Source organism: Bos taurus, chromosome 5 (assembly GCF_002263795.3).
Source record: "Bos taurus isolate L1 Dominette 01449 registration number 42190680 breed Hereford chromosome 5, ARS-UCD2.0, whole genome shotgun sequence".
In the NCBI taxonomy this organism is placed as follows: Eukaryota; Metazoa; Chordata; class Mammalia; order Artiodactyla; family Bovidae; genus Bos; species Bos taurus.
In genome coordinates, this window is record NC_037332.1 from 116,390,180 (window position 1) to 116,410,543 (window position 20,364).

At 65.3% G+C, this 20,364-nt stretch overlaps 1 protein-coding gene and 4 non-coding genes across 17 annotated transcripts in view; 4 read left to right on the forward strand and 1 right to left on the reverse strand.

Annotated features, from left to right (window-relative positions):
• LOC101903200 (translation initiation factor IF-2) overlaps positions 1-19,235 on the forward strand; it is a 63,843-nt gene extending 44,608 nt beyond the window's left edge. For 3 of the 13 annotated variants that reach the window (XM_059887199.1, XM_059887200.1, XM_059887201.1), the window contains 3 exons: positions 7,697-7,824; positions 9,169-9,310; positions 16,624-19,235. In XM_059887199.1, the coding sequence (XP_059743182.1) occupies positions 7,697-7,824; positions 9,169-9,310; positions 16,624-16,660 (307 nt within the window). In that variant the 3' untranslated portion in view covers positions 16,661-19,235. Of the gene's footprint in view, positions 1-2,587; positions 7,567-7,696; positions 7,825-9,168 lie in introns of those variants that run through there. The other 10 variants (XR_009494717.1, XR_009494718.1, XM_024992831.2 and 7 more) reach the window with 9 other exon arrangements.
• Positions 18,231-18,304, forward strand: MIRLET7A-3 (microRNA let-7a-3). The gene has a single exon (NR_031384.1). It is a non-coding gene; the product is annotated as a microRNA let-7a-3 (primary transcript).
• Positions 18,486-18,558, forward strand: MIR2443 (microRNA mir-2443). The gene has a single exon (NR_031258.1). It is a non-coding gene; the product is annotated as a microRNA mir-2443 (primary transcript).
• On the forward strand, positions 19,031-19,111 carry MIRLET7B (microRNA let-7b). Its single transcript, NR_031385.1, has one exon. It is a non-coding gene; the product is annotated as a microRNA let-7b (primary transcript).
• Positions 19,034-19,116, reverse strand: MIR3596 (microRNA mir-3596). Its single transcript, NR_036384.1, has one exon. It is a non-coding gene; the product is annotated as a microRNA mir-3596 (primary transcript).
• Positions 19,236-20,364: the final 1,129 nt, after the last annotated feature.

A 20,364-nucleotide genomic window follows, 5' to 3' on the forward strand; every position in this document is an offset into this window, starting at 1 on the left:
GGAGGGGCCCATCAGAAAGGTGGCTGGTCAGAGTAGGGAAGGCCCATGGGATGGGGACAGCCAAGACCACAGTGTCGGGCAGAAGAAAGAAGGTGCATTTCCTGGCGTGGATCTGGGACTGTTCTATAACTAGACGAGAGACGCCGGGCTGCCTGGACGGGGCGCCATGTTGGGCCTGACCTTGGGTGGCTTCCATGGGGACTTTCCTCTGCTGTGACCACACCCGGCTCCTCTCCCTCCTAAAATTCCTGGGGGATGTCCCTGCAGCTGCTGCCCTGCCCCTGTCATCCTCAGCTCCCCTTCCCACCACACCCGGACTGCCCTTCCAGCTCTGCTGGCGTCCAGCATTTCCCAGACACCCTCCTCCCTGCTGCAAGACGGCGTCCATTGTCTTGCCCACCCAGGAGCAGGCCGTTGCAGCGCGGGCCTCTGCCCCGGTGCCCATCCCGCAGGCTTGCGTCCAGCTCCTGGCTGCAGTCCAGTGTCCCGTTGGTGGGACTCGAGAGGCCCCCAGCAACCTGTTCTGCCCCCTCCACGGCGTCATCCCCCACCTCTCCAGACTGCGGTGCAGAATTGCCTCCTCCTGGAAGCCCTCCCTGCTCTCCACATGCCCACTGCCCACAGACGCCTTGCCCTGGGAGACTGGGCGCTTCGGGAAGGACGGGCCAAAATCACCAGCCTGGCACGGAGCAGGCTCTTGGGGAATGTTTCATGAATGAATGAAATGGAATCCGGAGACCAAAACGGAAGAAGAGAAGGCCGAGTGCCGGCTGCCCAGGCTCTGCACCGGGCACGAGCCAGGAGGTCACCGTGGCGGCCGGGAGTCCAGGCTCCTGGAGAAGCGAGAGAGTTTATTTCTTTTTCCGCCTCCACCAGCCATATTCCCTTTTAGGATGAATCTGGGACCCGTGGAGCCACACCTTGTCACAAATGGTGCAGTGATGCCCGAGGAGCAGCCTGAGCATGCGGACAGCGGGGGATGCCAGGCTGTGGGAGGACCATGTGGCCTCCATGGGTCCCGGCCAGGAAGAACGGCGAGTCCAGCTGCGCGCGGGCGCCGTGGGGCCCATTCCTCACCCATCACTGGGTGTAAGAGGCAGGATCCATCAATCCGTTGGGTGTCATGGGCAGGGGGCCTTCCGTACATTCTAAGTGAGATACTTCTGACTCACAGATCTCCTACCCGCTCCTGCCCCCACATTGTCACAGCTCCCAGGGTCCCCTCCAGGGGGTGATGACAAGGTGCAGGACCCTCTGGCCTCCCCTCTCCCTGCAGCGGCTGGTTCCTGACAGGTCAGCCCTGGGCTTGCTGCTCCTTGGGGGGAAAGTGCCACCACCCGTCATTACCACTGTTCACCTCCATGAGTCGTCGTGAACGCGGGTGTCAGTGCCCGGCACCCTTCTGGGGCATCTTTGTCCAGCTGCGGAGGGTCTGGGGCAGCTTCCGTTCGGGCCATTTAAAGGTGTGCCTTGGGGGGCTTCCCTGGTGGTCCAGGGCTTAAGACTCCGTGCTCCCGTGCAGGAAGTGCGGGTTTGATCCCTGGTCAGGGAACCAGATCCCCACGTGCTGCACAGCTCAGCCAAATAAATACAAAATAAAATATATTTTAAAAAGGAAATTAAAAATAAAAGCGCGCCTTGGGGAGACACTGCCCGGCGGGCAGGGCCCAGTGGCCTCCCGGCTCTGTCGGCGGCCTGCGGCGAGGTCGTGGGCCGGTCCCTGCCCCGCGGTGGGCCTGTTTCTCCCCGATGCCGCATCGTTTTGACCTGCACCTGTGACATCAGGTAGGGCTCTGGAAGGTTCTGAGGGGCCAGATTTGGGGTAGCTACCTCAGACATGTGAGAGTGCCCTGGGCTTTGAGCTGGGACCCCACTTCTAGGGGTCTCCCCGGGGGAGCAAGGAAAGGTTTATGCATAAAGATAAGAGGTATCCATCCTCACGTCTCTTACAAAGGTGAGAAACGGGCCCAGCCGTCCTCCTGGGCTTGGCTGTGTGGGTTGAGCAGCCGTGACGAGGTCACGGGGGGCAGGCTCCACGGCCTGTCGCGGGGCCCACCAGGGTTTATGGCCACATGCATGTGCCTCAGAATGGCTGCGGGTCCTCAGGGTCGGCGAGGCCTGCCGTGGCTGGGTTCACGGAGGACGCAAAATGCTCGCTGCCTCTTCTTTGTTTCCCAGAATCATGTTTCGTGAGCACCTATTCCTTTTGTAACTGAAGAAAAAATTCTTTTAAATTACGAAATCAACCACCGGAGTGAAACTGACCCGCCGAGATTCTCCCTGTGTGTTCTCCCTCAAAGGAAAACGTTCCCCGGGGCACCGGTGGTCATGGTGGGGGCAGCACCGTCGTCCCGGCGCCTCCTGTCCATTTAAAAGGAGCGGAGGCAACTTGCCGGGAGGGGATGCTCTGACATGGGGTGCACTCCCACCACCACCAAGGTGGCAGGGCCGTGGCTCCCAGCAGAGCCCATCCTGACGCCTGAACGTGTGTTCATGGTGTTCTGAGTCTGAAGCCTGGAAGGAATCTAGGATGTGCAGGACTGTGCTTTGCTGTCTCGCTAGAACCGGGCTTACTCTGCTGTTCCAGGTACCATCAAGGTGCGAGCCTGGGAGAGGCTGGCCTCCCCTGCCAGACCAACTCGGTGACGAGTCTGCTGTTGCCCGCAGCCTTCGGTGTGGATCCACCGTGTGCCTGCCAGGCTCTCGGGAACTCCACATTCGTTTGCTCAGACAGACAACAGCTTTGGACGGTAGGTGTAAATGGCTGCTTCTGAAGATACAGAAAGGAGGCCTCAAGAGGCCAGGCTTCACAGCCCAGAAGGTTCTCTGCGGCCCTGATTGGCTCTAGAGCCTCGGCTTCTCCCCCGGACTCGCACCTCTGCCCCCAGATGCTGTGTCTTAGAAGCCTGCGCTCACCGGCACCCTGCCCACACTGCCTGCCCTGGGAGCCGTCAGCCCCCTGAGGCCCTCCTGGAGCTGTCTTGGCCACAGTGGGGCGGCAGAGTGGGGCACACACCCAGGGTCTGTGCATCTGGGAGCCCCCCTGGTGGGGGTGGTGCTGGAGGACATGGCCTGCAGGCTCGCCTGCCAACTTCTGACCCCTCCCGCCGTGTCTCAGGCCCCTCCGAGGGCTTGAGTCCTGGCACAGCGCCACCCAGGGTGCCCGCGGCACCTCCGCCCCGCGGTTCGATAGCACTCAGCGTTTCCAGGAAGGACGTTCTCCCACACGTGACCTCTGAGAGGGGTCAGGTGGGATGCTGCAGGCGCGCGTGCACAAGGCAGGGCTGAGCCCCCCGGGGGCGCTGTGTGCCGTGGGTCTGGGCCCTCAGTTTGGCGGACGGGGGAGTTCCTGCTGGCGGCTCAGAGCCTCCCGCTCCGGGGCCTGCCCACAGATCTGTCCACTCAGGCCCAGCCCTGGCGGGTCCGACAGCTGTCAGACAAGAGGCTGCAGGCACCAGGGTGGCCGTCTGTGGCCTGGAAATCATATGGAGGGTCAGCAGTGGGCACCGCCGTCCGCTGAGCCCCACAGTGGGCGAGCACACTCTGTGCGCAGTCTCTAGTCTCCGGGTAAATCCTAGGAGGGGAGCACCACATCGCTGCCCCTTTGTCACAGACAAGGAGATGGAGGCCCGGGGAGGCAGAGGGGCCTGTCCAGGGCGACAAGGACAGAGCTGAGATGGAGGCCCGTGGCCCGGCCCCTGTGGACGGACGCAGGAGTGTGCCAGTATCCAGGGATGCTCGGGGGCTGGGGTGGGGCGGGGTGAGCCTCTCGGCACCCCGCTGGGCCTCGTGCTGGTGCCAGCAGGCTCCGCCGGCCTCCGTGGGCCAGGAGCTTCCAGAGGACCAAACTGTCTCTGGACGGAGGACCTACCCCCCAAGTGACCCCTCCGTGGGGCAGGGGCTCCGAGTGCCCCTGGCCCCTGTGGGATTCCAGGGCTGAGAGGGGAGCCCGACTGTGAGCCAGCCTGGGGCTTGGGGCTTTTCCTCCTGTCGTCCGTGACGTCACAGCCCCACACGGGGGACAGGCTGTCCCATGTCACGGGGGAGGAAGCTGCACCAGAGAGGGCAGTCCTGTGCCTGGAGCCACACAGCGTGAGCAGGCAGTGGGTCTGACTGACTCTTCTGCCTTCCCAGTCCCCGCACAAAATAGGGGCTTCTGTCCCCAGGGGGCCTCAGCTTGTGGTTCACTCGTGACCCCGAAACAGGCTGAGGCCCCTGGCCACCCTTCTAGCTCAGCATGTGGGCTGGCCCATCAGGAGAGGCTCGGGCCCTCCCCAGGGCCACTCTGTACTCCCAGGACAGCCTTAAAGGCTCCGAGGGCGGTGACATGCTGTGGGTGTAACCCGGGAACACGGGACTGGGAGCAGCAGAGGGTGAGGATTGCAGCCCGAGGGAGGTGGCACTGCCTGGCACCTCTGTGTGCAGAGCGCCAGACCAGGGAGCCCGGCGGTCAGCCAGCCTGGTGGTTCCATGGGCGATGCTGGGTGGGTGGGTGAAATGATTCAGGGGTGCCGAGTGCCCAGAGGCAGGACTGCCTGTAAATGCCACTGTGAAGGGCCACCCTGGCGCCAGGACCGTCCAGCGGGTGGCTGTCCCTGTGAGGTTTCTGGCCATGGCCACGTGCGGCTCCTGCGACGCTCAGCCATCCAGCCAGGGTCCCCGGGCCTGCAGCGCGAGCTCCCTCGCCCTCGGGTGGAAACGGCAGCCCCAGGTGTGCTGAGCGGGTGTGGGTGGCCGGCACCCGCCTCTGGCTGGTTCTCCCCTGCTGAAGGTGGCCTTGTGCCGTTTCACTTCCCGGCTCCTGTGCCCTGAAGTCCAGCTTCTGATTCCAGCATCCACAGAGGAATACTGACCTGGGCTGTTGGCAAAAAGCGGGGTCTCAGCCGCTGGGCCGTGGGCATTCAGCATGGCCCACGGCAGAGCCCTCTGGACGCCGGCCGGGCCACACTCGCTGTCCAGAGAGGAGACTGGTGTGTTGCAGTCAGCTCCCCGAGCCGGTGGAGGGTCCTCGACCTGTGGGGGCCCGGAGCTGCTGCCCTGTCATTCCAGGGAGGGCGTTGGAGGCCCCCCAGCCCAGGGGCCACACACGAGGGGCCGTCAGATGGACTTCCTCATCGGGCAGTGGGGGTGCGTTCAGCCCACCCTGCTGGGGGGCGGGCGGGGAGGGCCGGCCCTTCTGGAGGCAGGGGCAGGTGCTCCCCGCTCCCGTAAGCAGGACAGTGGGCACGGCCCTGCTGGTCCTGCGGCTCAGGCTCTGCTCCCAGTGTGGGGCCGGGGTTTGATCCCTGGTCAGGGAACCAGATCCCACGTGGCCGCTGCTAAAGACCCCATGGGCTGCAGCAAAGCTGGCACACCCTGTGTGCCACACCCTGGCCCAGCCACACGTGTTGAAACCCACAGGACAGTGGTGGGCTCGAGGCTGGTGGCCCGTGCAGGCGGCAGCAGCCAGGCCGGGGCTGACCGCCCAGCCCCACGCTTCTCTCGGAATCCGCTCAGGGCTCTGGGGTGCAGACCTTGTCGCCCCATCCGACAGTTGGGGAGGGGGGCCCGTGAGAGCCTGGGCAGCGAGCGAGCGGGAGGCAGGATGAGAGCCAGTGCTGCTCGATGCAGGGTCCTGTGCCCACGTCACGTATAGGTCGCGGGCGGTGGGCTCCCAGGGTCCCATCTCTGTCTCCAGAGAGGGGGTGACCTCGGCACATTCTCTGAGGCGTCGTAAGGCCCGGGCACATCCTGGGGAAGCCACCACCAGGTCCCCTGTGGACCCTGAGGGCCTTACGCGTCCCACGCGTGTCCCGTGAAAGTCAGAGTCAGAGGCGCTGCTGCAGAGGAGGCACTGAGCTGCCCTGTGCCCTGTGCCCACGCGGCTCCCACCTGTCCACAGGGAGCACGGCCCCGGCCCTCAGGTGACGGGCGCCCCTGAGAGGACCGGGTCTGTGGGAGCCACACCCCTGCGCCTGGGCACGGGGAGGCCCTGCGTGCTCCTGGGGACTGGGCGCCCCGACCCGCCGTCATCCCAGCCGCAGCCTCCCCCTGGGCCCGGGTCAGAGACTCCAGAAGGAGAGCCCTGACCTGAAGCTTAAGGCCCAGCAGCATGCCCCGTCGTGGCGGGCGGGACCTCTGTCCGGGTCTGCCTTCTCGTCGTCACAGAGGGTGTGCTGTCCCTGCTCTGGGAGCGCTGTGCGCCTCCTGCGGCCTGAGCGCAGGCCGGGCGGGAGCAGAAGGCTGGGCCCGGGCTGCCGTCGGCCGAGTGCCGGCTTCCGGGTTTCTGCCCAGCCTTCTGGGCCTTGGGGTGCCCTGGACAGTCGTCCTAGGGTGTCCCCGCACTGGCGCCTTCGGTAAGGACACAAAGTCACATCTGCACCGTCTATTCCCGGGTAGCAGGCATGGTTCTGAGGGGCGTGGTGTTCAGTCGCTAAGATTCTCTGTGACCCCACAGACAGCAGCACGCCAGGCCTCCCTGTCCATCACCATCTCCCGGAGCTTGCTCAAACTCATCCACAGAGTCGGTGATGCCATCCAACCATCTCATCCTCTGTCACCCCCTTCTCTTCCTGCCCTCAATCTTTCCCAGCATCAGGGTCTTTTCCAATGAGTCAGTTCTTCACATCAGGTGGCCAGAGTATTGGAGCTTCAGCTTCAACATCAGTCCTTCCAATGAACATTCAGTTGACTTCCTTAGGATTGACTGGTTTGATCTCCTCGCTGTCCAAGGGACTCTCAAGAGTCTTCTCCAGCACCACAGTTTGAAAGCATTAGTTCTTCGGTGCTCAGCCTTCTTTATGGCCCAACTCTCACATCCATACGTGACTACTGGAAAGACCACAGCTTTAACTATACGGACCTTTGTCGGCAGAGTGATGACTCTACTTCTTAATATGCTTGTCTAGCTTTGTCATAGTTTTTCTTCCAGAGAGCAAGTGTCTTTTAATTTCATGGCTGCCATCACCATCTACAGTGATTTTGGAACTCGAGAAAATTAATTCTGTGGGGTTATTTCCAGGCCTCCTGGGTTATGGGCACCATTCTAGGTGTGAGGACCACACAGCTGCTAAGAGGTGGTCTCTACCAGGCTCGGGAGCTGGAGGCTGAGGGGGTCCAGGTAGCAAGAGCATCTGTGAGCTGATTTCAAGGGACCCCGGCCTATTGCTAGAGCTGAGCCTATTGCTCCTGACCCAGGAGGCCTTCCTGGAGGAGGTGACCTAAAGGATGGGTAGGAGTTAGGCCTCTGATGGCAGGAGCACTGGCCCCAGGTGCCAGTTGGTGGGTGCCAAGGCAGGGCCAGAGTGAAGAGGGTGGGGCTCCATGACGCAGCAAGCTTGCTGTGCCGGGAGCAGGCGCCTCGAGTCTCACCAGCCGCCTTCCTCTGCAGACTCTGAAGGGTGTGCGCAGCTGGGCTGCGAGGGAGCCGGTGCGTGGGTTGACTTCTGAGCATGAGTCCAGCACCAGGACGACAATGGGGTGGTCAGACTGTTGGAAAAGGTTTTTCTGTGAGGCCCTCTGCCCCTAAGGTCCCCGATCTCTGGAGGCGCCTCCTCGGCAGCATGTGTAGGGCCGGGTGATCTGCAGGTACAGTATCAGACGGGGTGGGGTGGACGAGGGCAGGGGCAGGGGCAGACGCCCGCTGAGCCCCTCTGTGCTTGGGCTGTGAGCCACCAGACCTGTGGGGCTGACTCCTCGCTCACTTTGTTTCTTATAGAACGTGGCTGCTCCAAGAGCACCTCCAGGAAGCTGGACGCCTGTCGTGGCCTTCGGAAGACGCTCCAGCACCATGTAACCATGTGGCCAGTCTTTGCCACGTGTCTGGCTGGCAGGGCAGCCCAGGAGGTGAGCGGCCTGACCGGGAGGGGAACATGGACCGGTCTCGGGTGACCCCAGCACCAGTCCTTCCTTGAAGGCCCCAGTTGGCAGCCAGCTGGGCCCACCTTGCCCAGACTCCCCAGGGGTGCCCGCCTCACCACCAGGAGCTGGGGAGTAGAGCAGCCGATTGCTGTCTGCTGTGGTCCCGCCGAGCCCCGCACCTGCCCTGTGGCACAACTGTGGCACTGGCCAGAATCCTCAAAGCAGACGGAATCAGGAGGCTGCCTGCCTCCTCCCTGACCCGGGTTGCTGGTGCAGAGATGTCCCTGAGACCACCCTGCCCTGTCAGTGCCTGCAGCCCCCAGACCACCTCCCACAAGCTGTACGGCCCGACAGGTTTCTCTGGAGTCCTGAGTCTCTGTTTACCCTCTGTAAGACTTGGGTGGGAATACCTCCTAGCAGAGTTTGGGAGTGCAGAGTGAACCCCAGTGCACCCGTGGCTTCAGCAAAGAGGCTGGCGGTAGAAACCAGTCTTTGCAGGGGTTTATGATCCACTGAAGGGCTTCCGTGGTGGCTCAGACGGTAAAGAATCTGCCTGAAATGCAGGAGACCTGGGTTCGATCCCTGAGTCAGGAATGTTCCCTGGAGGAGGGCATGGCAGCCCATTCCAAGATTCTTGCCTGTAAGAGTCCATGGACAGAGGAGCCTGGTGGGCTACGGTCCGTGGGGTCACACACAGTTGGATGCAAACAGAGCAACTAACACTGCGCTTTTTCACGATCCACTGAAAGAACTCCCCAACCGGGCGCCCTGCTGGCCTCGTCTCCCTTTGCCGGAGCAAGAAGAAGGCATGAGGCAAGGCAGAGCCACCACTGCCCCGTGCAGGATGGGGACTTGGCAGTAGCCTCAGCTCCAGGTGGCTCGGGGCTTTATTGGCAGCACCTCTGAGGCAGCCAGGACGGATTCGGTGGCCCAGGAACCCAGGCCTGCTGTGGTTACTGACCACGGGCTTTGGGTCAGTTTCACAGGCTTGGGAAGGGCGTGGAGCTGGCCCTCCGAGTAAGGACTCTGCTGGAGGTGGCTGAGTGGGGAGAGGGGGCCTGTCTGAGGCCTCAGAGTCTGAGCAGCTTCGTGCTGGTCATGGGTCTGTTTGCACATCGCCGGAACAGATGGCCCACCTGCTTGGGGGTATCCCAGGCCCCCAAGGTTCTCCTGGCCCGTGGTGTCCCCCGAGAGGCTCTGGGTGCCCCTGAGCTGTGCTGGGCGCTGTGGGGTCTTGGGGCGCGGTCTCGGGGAGACCGAAACCAATAGTGTGCAGACGTAGGGCGTGCACTTTCCCGCAAGTTAACCAGCATCTCTTTCTCCTCCCAGGCCTCGTCCCTCCGCCCCGACGCCTTGGTCCTCAGCTGGCGCCCGGAGCTCGGATGACTGTGCCACCCTCAGGCCAGGTAGCGTTTGAATGTCGAAAGTCAGAGCTCCCCACCCGCTCCGTCCCGGCGTCACCCTGGGCTGGGTATGTCTGAGAGAACACAGGCATTTAGCACGCGTGTGTGTGTGTGTGTGTGTGTGTGTGTGTGTGTGTTGGGGGGGGGCGTGTCACAGGGCCAGACAGGCAATTCTTGCCCGTTTGCTCGGGTTCAGCTGGGGGTGCGCACCCCCCTCAGCTCTGCCCTCCCACCAGCCTCTTTCTGCGGCCGAGGGTCCAGGCTGAGTACGGGGCCAGGAGCTTGCTGAGGTCTCCCCCAGGCAGCTCAACTTGGGGCGTGTTTCCGGCTGGCCCCGGCACGTAAGGTAGACGAAGCCCCCTTTGCAAGGAGGCAGCCGCAGCAAGAGGGCCTGGGCCGCGAGCGGGGGACTGGTAACTGCTGGGCAGAGCTCAGGGCTCGGCGCCTGAGGACGTCCTGCCCTGCCCCTTGGCCCTGAGGGAGCTGTCGTGCTCCGAGTTTGCTGGTGCCCTGGCCACACCCTGCCCCTCCCAGGAGCCAGCCTGCACTGCCGACTGCCGGGCCCCCTTGGCTGCTGCCAGCCTCCTAGAGGGTCACGGGGTCTGTGAGGGTCAGGGCCGGACTGTCAGCCTCTCCCTCTCCCCTGCCTGGTGCCATAGCCCGGGACAGGTCTGCCTAGAGAGGGCCCGGGACCCCTCTGCCATCTGGGCCTCGCGTGTTTACAGGTCCAGCCTGCCCGCCAGACTCTGCAGACGCTGTCCCAGGGCTTTTGTGTCTGCATGCAGGGCCTGCGCCAGCCACTGCCTGAAGGCGGGGAGGGGGGAGGCCCCCCGGGGGACATCAGGGGCAAGGGGAAGAGAGACCTGACGGGAGTGTAACAGCAAAGGAGAGAGCAGAGGGGTGTAGGCCCCGGGGAAGGACGACACCAGAGAGAAGGACCGGGGACCGCCGGGCCGTCGCTGGGGAGACAGGGCCGCGGGCTCCGGTCACGGCTGGGCAGTGCAGCCCTCTCCTGGGCACTCCCTGTGGAATCCCCCCAGCCTCCCAGCGGAGACACGGCCCTGAGAGCTGTGTCCAGCACCCGGGCTGGGGCACCAATGTGCCCCTGGGACCGACCCCCAGGGCCTGGCAGACACGCAGGAGGCCATGAGGGCACGTCCCTGGGTGTGCGCGGGGCACACGCCCTGCTTCTGTACCCCGTTGGCTTTGGCCCACCCCACCCAAGACTCCACAAGGCCCGGCACAACTCAGGGGCACCCAGATCCTCTCGGGGCACCACGGGCCAGGAGCACCTCGAGGATCTGAAGTACCCGGGGGCAGGGGTCGCTGAGGGACCCTTTCTCCAGGCCGTGACCCCAGACACCCAGCAGTCTTAGGCTCAGCAGGTACAGCTTCTCAACGTGGCTCCGCTGTGGGGTGCCCCACGCACGCCCACGTGTCCTGTGGACCCACATCCACGCAAACCCCCAAAGAGCCAGCGGGGCGGCCTCTGGGCGCCAGGGAGAAGAGGGACAATTAATTCCCTGCAGAAAACTGGCCACCAGGGGTACTGACCGGGCCCCACGTGGCTCCCGCCTGCTGCCCAGTGTGGATGCAGCACCAGGGTGGGCACAGGGAAAGAGGCCAGGGCGCTGCCCAGGACCCAGACCTGGACACGGGCCCTGCCCTGGCCTCTGCATCTGCCCTGGTCTCTGCATCTGCCCGTCTCCATAAGAGCACAGACCTGGCTGTGCCCCCAGATATGTGAGTAGCGTCTCCCCTGAGTTGGTCGCTTTCCAAGGGGTCCCCTGCTGGCAGCAGCCAGGTCCGTGCTGACCCCCTGGACCTGTCTACCATCTTTAAAGTGAGACTGGTCTCCATCCTGAGTTTTCCCTCTGCAGGGGCAGGGAGGAGTGGCAATGGCTGGACTCACGGCTCCCAGAGCAGGCTGCTGGTCTCTGCCTTACGTCTGGGGTTCTGCACCAGGCACTGGCTGACGGGGTGAGAGTGATGTGCCTCTTGTCCACAGGAAGTGGGGAGGGGGGCTCCCCAGAAGGGACATGAGTCAGGCAAGCAGGACAGGAGTCTTGAGGCGCCAGAGGAGGCTGGGGCTGTTGTGGGCGGCTGTGCTGGGGTCAGGCGGGGTCTCAGTGCTGGAGGAGGTAGGAGAGCTGTGGCCACGCACCCCTGGGGTGTTTCTTGGCAGCTGCCTGTGCCGCCTTTCCCCTGCCCCGGACAGACAGGAGGTGCCAGCCTGGATCTCGGGGTGGCTGTGCCGGGGTGTCCCTAGAAGGCAGGAGGGCCCCTCAGGCCACTTGGTCAGAGGCTGCCCCGACCTCAGGCCAATGAGGACCCAGACCCCGTGAGGCATCCATTCTGGGGGCCACCCAAGGGCAATAGGGCCTCTGCGGCCCGGTGACCGGGAGCTCAGGCAGGAGAAGGTTCTGGAGAGGGCGCGGCCCGGCCCTCTCCCCGACCCGGCCCCCTCGGCCCGGGCTGCTTCCTGAGTGGACGGCCGCCTCCTGCCGCGGGCGCCCTGCCCTCGCGCCGCCGCCTTTGTCTTCCCAGAGCCGCACAAAATGGCCGCCGGCCCCCGCCATTTTGTGAGCGAGAGTGCGACCCGCCGTCCCCGCGCGGCCTGGCCCGCGCCCAGCCCGGCCCTGGCCGGGGCCACCCCAGGCTTGGCACCGGCCGGCGTCTTGGTGAGGCGTCTGGGAGCCCCGACCCTGCCGGCCCCTCGTGGCCCCGGGCCGGCCCGCCGCGCGGGTGGAGACGCTGCCCGCCAGCGCCCGGGAGCGGCCCCGTCGGGAAGGCTGTGCCCCGAGGGGAGACCTCGCAGCCACGGGGCCGCCGCGGACAGTTCTAGAAATAGCGGGGTTGCGGGGGAGCGGGCCCCCGGACGCGCCGCACACAGAGGCAGGCCTGTGTAGGCCACGTGGAGGAGGCAGGCGGCGCCCTCGGGCCTCCGAGTCACCCGCTTCCCCGCCTGAGCAGCCTCAGGCTTCGGTCGGACCGGCACTGCCTGTCCTGAGGCGCCGCCCGCCCTGAGGAAGCCGAGGCGGCTGCTTCCTGGAGGAGGGGCGCTCCCTGCGGCCTGGGCCCACCGCCTCGGCACCCCTGGAGACCAGCCCCTGAGACCCCAGACCCCGGCCCCCCTGGTCCCCGGCGACCAGACCCTGAGACCCCGGCCACTCCCGCCCCCCAGACCCCCGGCTCCCAGACCCTGAGACCCCGGCCCCCCCAGACCCCCGGCTCCCAGACCCTGAGACCCCGGCCGCCCCAGACGCCGGCTCCCCGGAGACCAAACCCTAAGACCCCGGCCCTCCCCTGCCCCCCAGCTCCCAGACCCTAAGACCCAGCCCCCCCCGCCCCGAGTTGGGGCCTCTCCCTCCCAGAGACAGAGCTCTCCGGTCTCCTTCCGCACTCCGCTCTAGACTCTGTGTGAACCCGCGCCGCCCCCCGAGTCAGCGCCGGGCGATCGGGGCAGAGGCGGCGGCCGTGTGAGGGGCAGCGTAGCGGCGGCCGGGGCGGGGGTGGACGTGGAGCCGCCGGGCGTCCACGCCCACCCGCAGGACCCAGCGACGAGGGCCTCCGACGGCAGTCCGCGTCCTTCCCTGAGGGGTGCAGAGACGTGTCCTGGAAAAGAGGCCGGGACGATGTTGGAGGAGAGGGCGCGCGCGTTACAGAGGCTGTGCCCTTTCTTTGGCATACGGGGCGTGCCGGGCGGCCCCGGGGCCACGCTCTGGCCTGTGGTCCCCGGCTGGCCAAGGCTAGGCCCTCGCCGGGCAGCACGCGCAAAGCAGAGCGCACCCCGGGCCCTCGGGAGCGGTGGGGCACTGTCCCTGGACACCCGTGGCCCCGTCAGGCCCTCCAGGCTGGGTCGGCTGCTGGGCACACAGTTCCCGTGTTTTCCGCAGATCCCTGCTCCTCGCGGTTCCCGGAGAGGACATTCCGTCACCATCGAGTGGGGTTTGCGCGCTGCGCCCTCCCAGCGCCGGCTCGGGAAACCCAGCCAAGGACGGGGTGGTGCCACGCCCGGCCAGGCCCGGAGCCTCCCGGGGAGGGGGGCGCAGGGAGCCCTAGCAAGCAGAAGGTACATCTTGAGGGGCTGTGGCCAGGTGGGGCTGCCCCCAGGGCGCGGTTTCACGCCGCCGGGCGTTTTTGATGATGTGGTTGCATCTGGTCCCCCACCCACCCCGTTCTTCCCTCTCCTTGCCTTGTGACCCAGACTGTGGCTGCGACTGAGAATATTTTCAGATAAATAGACGCCTTTGAGGTTAAAATGATTGCCTAATGGTTAAACACCAGACGGAGACACCCACCGGGCATGGAGAGGGCTCTGCCTCCTGGCTGCTGTTCCCTTTGGACTCTGAGCAGACCCTCTGCGGTGAGGAGCAGCTTCCCCGGTGATTGCCCCGCCCCTGGGCACAGGCACCTGGACCTCCTTCCCGACAGCCCTGGCTGGCATCCTTGCCCCACTTATCAAGCCACCAGCTGAGGCCAGAGGTGCTGACTGACTTGCCTGAGGCCCATCGCTGGTAGAGGCCAGAGCAGGGGACAGAACTGTGGCCGGGCAGCTCCCAAAGCCATCGGTCCCCAGCCTGTGCCCATGGCCCCCGTGAATGCAGGGGTGTCTGCAGAGCAGGGCTGGATCCCACTGCAGCTTTAGCCTCCCGGCCAGGAGGAAACCCCCAGCTTCCTAGATGCTAGGACTTCCTGGGGGCTTTGGGACTCACACCTCTGTGGGCAGTGACCCTCGGTCCCTGGCGCATGTCTGGCCCCCTTCCCTGGGGATTGGACATTTCCCGTGCGTGCCACCTCCCAGCTGCAAGCTTGGAGGAAGACAGGAGAGCAGGCAGCCAGGGCAGCGTACAGACTTACGGGGATGGGAGGCCTTGACCCAGAGAACAAGGGCATGTGTCTCAGGGAGACTGGGCAGGAAGGGTACCAGTGAGAGGGCCCCCGTCTCCCTGAGAAGAAAGGCAGGCGTTCCAGTGTCTGTGGGTGCCACTTCCCCACCTACGTGGCACCACCAGGCTGTATACAGGGCTATGGGAAGAGCCAGGGTCAGAAGGCTAGGTTCCAGATCTAGTTTTTATTCCTCTGTCCCCCAGAGGTGCTTTTGGGGCATTGAAGCTACTGGGCCCTGCACTCAGCTGAGCTCAGAAATCAGTAAGCCTCCGCTCCGCCATAAGTTTGTCCTTCTTACACCAGGGGCCTTTTTGCATTAAAAAAATTTTTACATTGCAACTTTTGATTCCTGAGTTTTGGTGCCCCTTTCAAGTGTGTGCCCAGCTCTGCCCAGTCTCTGCCCGTCCCCAGCCAGCCTGTGCTGGGCGCACATCTCGTTAACTTTATGGGCCATGTTTGTAGGGAGACCCGGCCCCCGGATGCCACCCCCCACGCCTTTTTCCCAGACTCCATTGTTGGCACGGCTTGCCGAGCAGAAACACTGGCTGCTTTATGGGGAGAAACCTAATCGGGGTGGCGGTAGGGGGAGCCGTCACCGGGGGGGGGGGGTCCAGGCTCCCAGTGGCCCCAAGCCAAGCCCGAGGTGACTGCGGGGTGACACCGTCTGTCTGCCTCGCTCGCTCCAGACATCCGCCTGGCCCTGAAAGGGCCACCTGCCCACCGAGGCCTCCCACACACCTGTCCCCAGTTGGCCTGGCTCCTCCCTGCCCGGCGCCCTGCCCACAGGCCGACGCTGGGGCCTGGGGCTGGGCCGGCGGTGGCAGATGGCAGGGCAACTGCTGACCACTCTCTCCCGCAGCCCTGCCCAGGGAGCCCCTTTCATGGCACAGTGGCTGCTCCTGCTGCCACCCCCGGTCCAGGCTGACCAGGAAGGGTCCCTTAGGAGGTCTCAGACCCCTGCCACCCCGCTGGAAGAGGGGAGGTCTCTGCTGACCCTCCCTGGGCTGGACCCATGCTCACTTTTAGGACTGTGGGGCAGTGGGCCGAGCAAAGCACGCCTCCTGACACCCGGAATCGAGGCCTCCCCACCCAGCTCTGAAATGTCTCCACGATTAGGTTTCAGACCTGGGTCAGTCTTCCTTCCTTCCCGCCAATCCTGGGTTGTTGGCTAAAGAAAGAGCCAGGTTGTATGAAAGCGGTTCCCTGGTGGGCAGGCAGAGCCCGAGTTTGGGGAACCCTGCTGGGGGTACACCTGCCTCCTGCCCACCTGGAGAGGCCATTAGCTGGGCCGCCTCGTGGGAGCCCGCCCAGCCCTCGTGGAGAGAGGAAGTCCCCCTCATCCGGGGGCACTGTCACGGGCACCGCTTGAGTCAGCTGCATGCCTGCCACGGTTCTGGGTGTCCAGACGTGAGACCTGGGGCCCAGGAGGGCCAGGCCAGGTCGCAGAGCCCGGACAGTGAGAATTCACTGGGGCGCCCCCCCCCCCACTGGCCTCCCGATGGGCAGTGAGCGAGAGGAACGTGCGTGGGGAGCGCAGAGTCTTCATGGGCAACAGGGTGGTCACTCCTGGCTCAGGAGAGGCCAAGGCAAAGGCCAGGAGGTGCGCGGCAGGGTGGGGAGGGCTGTCCAGGGTGCTCTTCTGCTCTGGAGGGGGAAATGATGGGAGCCGGGCCAGGCGGGGCACAGAGATATGAGCCCAGGTGATTGATGGACGTCGGGCCTCTGGGAGCGCAGAGGGACGAGGGGCAGGACAGCACTCCTACAGCCTGGTGGGCTGACCCTCCGTCCCTGTTACCGGCCAGGGACACCGAGGCTCAGTGGTTGGCACATGATAGGGCTGGATAGACCCCAGTGGCTCTGGCTCCGAGTGCAGTGACCTGGGATGAGGCTCAGGCCCTCCAATTGGCCGAGCGGGTTGGAGCCAGGTGGGGCCGTGGTTCGCTGAGTGAGCCCTGGCTGAGGCCTCACACCAGGCCCTGGGTGCCCGCTCCCACACGTTTCTGCTCTTGGGACGGTCCAAGGCTTCACTTTTCAACTTCGTTGTTCGGAGTCTCCTCTGTGAACTGGGGAGTTTGGTTCCTCCTCCTGGGTCCCACAAATGGCCTGCCACACAGGAGGCAGCACCCATCTCTCCTCCCCTTGCCGCCCCCTCCCAACATCGAGGCCCCAGAGTGAGCCTGGAAGGTCTGGCCACCCGGCATGGGAACACCAGTGGCCCTGGCCACTCACGGATGCGGACTGGGTCTTGTTCATTCCCCATCTGGGGTCGTCGGACACAGGGCAGCCAGAGTGGCTGCTCTCTCCAGGCCTCTCCACGGGGTGTGTCGCCAGGCAAGGGGCCATAGTGAGACAGGCTGGACTGAGATGTGGGATCCGCAGGGGGTGGACGGGCGAGTCCAGGGAGGAGGCGCAGAGCAGTGGCCGGAGCTCAGGCTTGGCTGCACCTCTCACGAGGTCTGACGCTTGTGTCTTTTTTTCTAAACCCCAACAGGTCAAGAAGTGGCGCTGAGATGGGAGTGTCTGCCTGAGGCCAGCGTTCCTCGTGGGGAGCCCAGCCGGGACGCCCAGGAGGCCCCTGTGCTGCGGGACACCGGCCCACCCCGGCCTCGGTGTGGTGACTGTCCCAGGGCACAGGACAGCACAGTGACTGTGCGTGTCCCTCCGGCCATCCTGGTGCTGGGAAGTAAGGAGCCTTGGCGGGAGGACTGTAACGGGGAGGGACGCGGTCAGGGCTGTGTCTGTGGCGCCCTGTGGCCTCAGCCGTCACGGAGGACCCTTGGTCACCCTCTCCTCAGCCCCCGTCCTTAGAGGCTCTGTCCTTGGGGACTCCCTGGCCCTGACTTCCGGCAGGGAGTTCAGGCAGACAGTGCGACGGGACCCTGAGACCCTCTCATGCAGATGCTCCTCTGGGGCCTCGAGGAGAGACAGGACAGCTGTGACCACAGGCCAGCCAGGAGTTGGGGTACTCCCGGCTCCACACCCCGGTGACTGTACCTCAGGCTCGTCCTCTGGGTGGACGGCACGGTATGGGTGCCGGCATCCCCATCCCTGGCTGAAGGCCCTAGCACTGACTTCATACTCCTTGGGGTTGTTCGGGAAGCGGCCACTGCGCTGTTCATTGGGCCTGGGCATGAGACCCCACCTGCGGTAGTGGGCGAGCCAGAGGGCGGGCCCTTTCCCTGCCCAGAGCCCACGGGATCAGTGATCCTGGCTTCACTGGGCCCGGGAAGACCACACAGCATGGAGCAGCCTGGTGCCTGCCTGGAGGAGGCAGCCTGCTAGGGAGGGGTGTCGGGGGAGGTGAGGGGTGTCTGACGGCTCGGGGCTCTTGTCCAGTGGCACCAGTTACAAGGCAGAGGTGTTACCAGGCAGAAAGCAGGAATGACCTGTCTTCTGCCCTGCCACCCATCGGCAGTGTGACCTCATGACAGTCATGTGACCTGTGTGGGGGCTCAGGCTCGGGCACCGGGCCCTGTGTCTGCGGCTCCAGCCCAGACACCCTTCCCTGAGAGCCAGGTTCCCTTCTGGAAGGAGGGAACATTCTAGAGCTTCTGCCTGGTGGGAAAGCCCGGGTTACCCTGATGGCAGGATCAGGCTGCTGGGGAGGGAGTGCCCCCGGTCCAGCGGGTGGAGGCGGGATCACAGGTGGCGGTGCTGTGAGATGGGGACGTGGTGGGCACTCTGGCCACTTTGGGCACAGGTTGGCCTCTGACAAACGCCAGCCTTCCTCCCAGCGCCTCCAGCACAGGTCGCCTGGGGACACCGCGGCCTCTCCGGTCTCCAGTCCAGATGGGAGCGGTCTGGTCGCCTGTGAGCCTCTCCTGAGAGCCCCGCGGGCCTCTTCGCTCCACCGGTGTCCCTGCTCCCTCTCCTCCCTCCTTCCCTCCCCTCCCTGGTCAGCGGTCTCCTCCTGCGGGGCAGCTCCCTGGGCCCACAGGCCCCTGCTGACCTGCCTGCCAGGGCCCCGGGCCCTCAGCCTCCAGCGCCACCCTGAGCTCCTGCCCCTGCCGCTCTCCGCCGCCGCCGCCTCCAGGAACCGCCTCTGGGAGCCACCAAGTCCGCCCAGTCCAGGCTCCGAGACTGACCGACGGCCCTTTGGGGTGAGGTAGTAGGTTGTATAGTTTGGGGCTCTGCCCTGCTATGGGATAACTATACAATCTACTGTCTTTCCTGAAGTGGCTGTAATACCGACAGCGGCCAGCACCCAGGACCCTGGCTTGGGAGGGTGGGGGGGCGAGGGGCGGGCAGATGGGGAGGGGTGCGGCCTCTGCAGGGTGGGGCGGTGCTGTGTGACCTGGGGCAGGTCCCTTGACCTCTTTGAGCTTCAGTTTCCTTATCTGTGAAACGGGCCTGGTGAGGGTTGAGGGCAGGACCGTATGAGGTGTCCAAGGAAGGCTCCACTCAGCCGGCCCTTCCCTCCCCTCACGCCATCTTTGCCACCTGCTCCTCGCTCCGTCCCCCTGACGGGGCTCGTGGGCGGCCCTTAGTCCGGGCTGCGGCCGACCCTGGATGCCAGGAGGAGCAGCCCCGGGGCCAGCTGAGACTCGGCTGGGGTGGGACAACCGCGCCCCAGGACGGCCCACGGGGCCAGCTTCCATCTGCCCGTTTCTCCAGTGGCCAGCCCGTCCATCTCAGTGCCAGGCCTCTGGTCAGCGGAGGGAGGGGGGCCGGGGCTCCCCGGTTGAAGGCAGGAAGAGAGAGGCGCGTTCTCCAGCCCGCGGCAGCCCCGTGGGTCCTGTGCCCATTCCCCGCGCCCACAGGCAGGCTGGACGCCGCGGAGGAGCCGTGGTACCGTCGGCGTGGCCCTCCTGCCCGGTGCCCGCCTGGCCCTCCACGGCTCCGGGGGCCGCGGGCTGGGCGGCAGCGGGACGGCGGACCCTCTCACCCCCGGGTGCCGGCGGGGTGAGGTAGTAGGTTGTGTGGTTTCAGGGTAGTGATGTTGCCCCCTCGGAAGATAACTATACAACCTACTGCCTTCCTCGAGGGGCCCAGTGACGTCCACGGAGGGTCCGCCCCCGCGCGCAGCAGGCGACTGGGTGGCCAGGCGGGCGGGAGGCTGCGGCATGCACACCCGGAGCGCAATAAAGCTGTTCAACGTGGAAATGGAGTCGGCCCTGTTCGTTCTGGGAGCCCGGGGGCTGGGCGCTGGAGGGCGTGTGTGTTGGTGTTGGGGGGCGTGGGTCTGGCCCGACTGGGGGCCATCTCCGGGCTGCTGGGGGATCAGCACGCCCTCGTCTGCCAACCCGGCCGCCTTCAGGCCCTCCTGGTGGGTGCAGCCCTGGACCCCAGCCCCCACCCATCTCACACCCCGTTTGAGCACAAGCTGTGGGAGCTGGGCTCCAAGGTGTCCCCGGGCCCCCCTGCAGGGGTGTGGACCCCAGTCAGCCACTCAGAGCACAGTCCAGGGCCCCGCCCCCCGATGCCACCACAGATCCAGTGCCTGACTGGAGCCCGGAAGTCCCCAGTGCTCTCAGGACAGTTTCGAGTAGCCCTTAACGTCGGGGTCCCTCTCCGGTCTGCCTGCCCTCCCAGCGTTCATCCAGTTTCTGCTGGGGTCTCAGGCTGTCTGCCAGTGGCTGCTGCAGGCCTGTCCCCAGGACGCCAGCCCAGGTGCTGAAGAGACCCATCGCCCTGACTCAGAGTACCCTTGGGAGAGGCTGACACGCCTGGGTCCACTCCCCGCCCCTGTGCCCACAGCTGGAGCAGCCCCCGCCGTCACCCCACGACGCCCTGCAGGCTGGCTCCTGCTTGTGGCACAGGATGTGCAGACAGGACAGTTCAGGGGCCCCCGGCTGCAGGACAGACAAGGCTCAGGCTGATCCTGGGCAGGGTTTGGGACAGGGACCCTGTGATGAGGCCAGAGGAGGCTCCTGACGCCACCAGGGTCCCGGAGTGGGGAGAGGTGGGCTGAGCCTGGCACCCCCTCAGCCCAAGTGCAGCAGCCTGGGGCTGTGGAGGGAGCCCCTGCCCCGCCTCCCCAGCCATGATGACTGTCCCAGTCCGCCATCTCAGCCCCAGACCCCACCATCCTGAGCCTCCTGCCTGGGTCCTGCAGGCCCCCAGCCCTGCGTGGCCACACCTGTGAGGCCAGCACCCTGACATCATCTGTGGCCTGGCTGCCCTTGCAGAGCTGCAGTTGCACTGTGGGTCAGGGTGGGAACCCAGAGCAGGGACCCCCAAGGGGCAGGGAGGGCTTTCCAAAGCAGGGGCCATATGAGCTGGGTCTTGATGC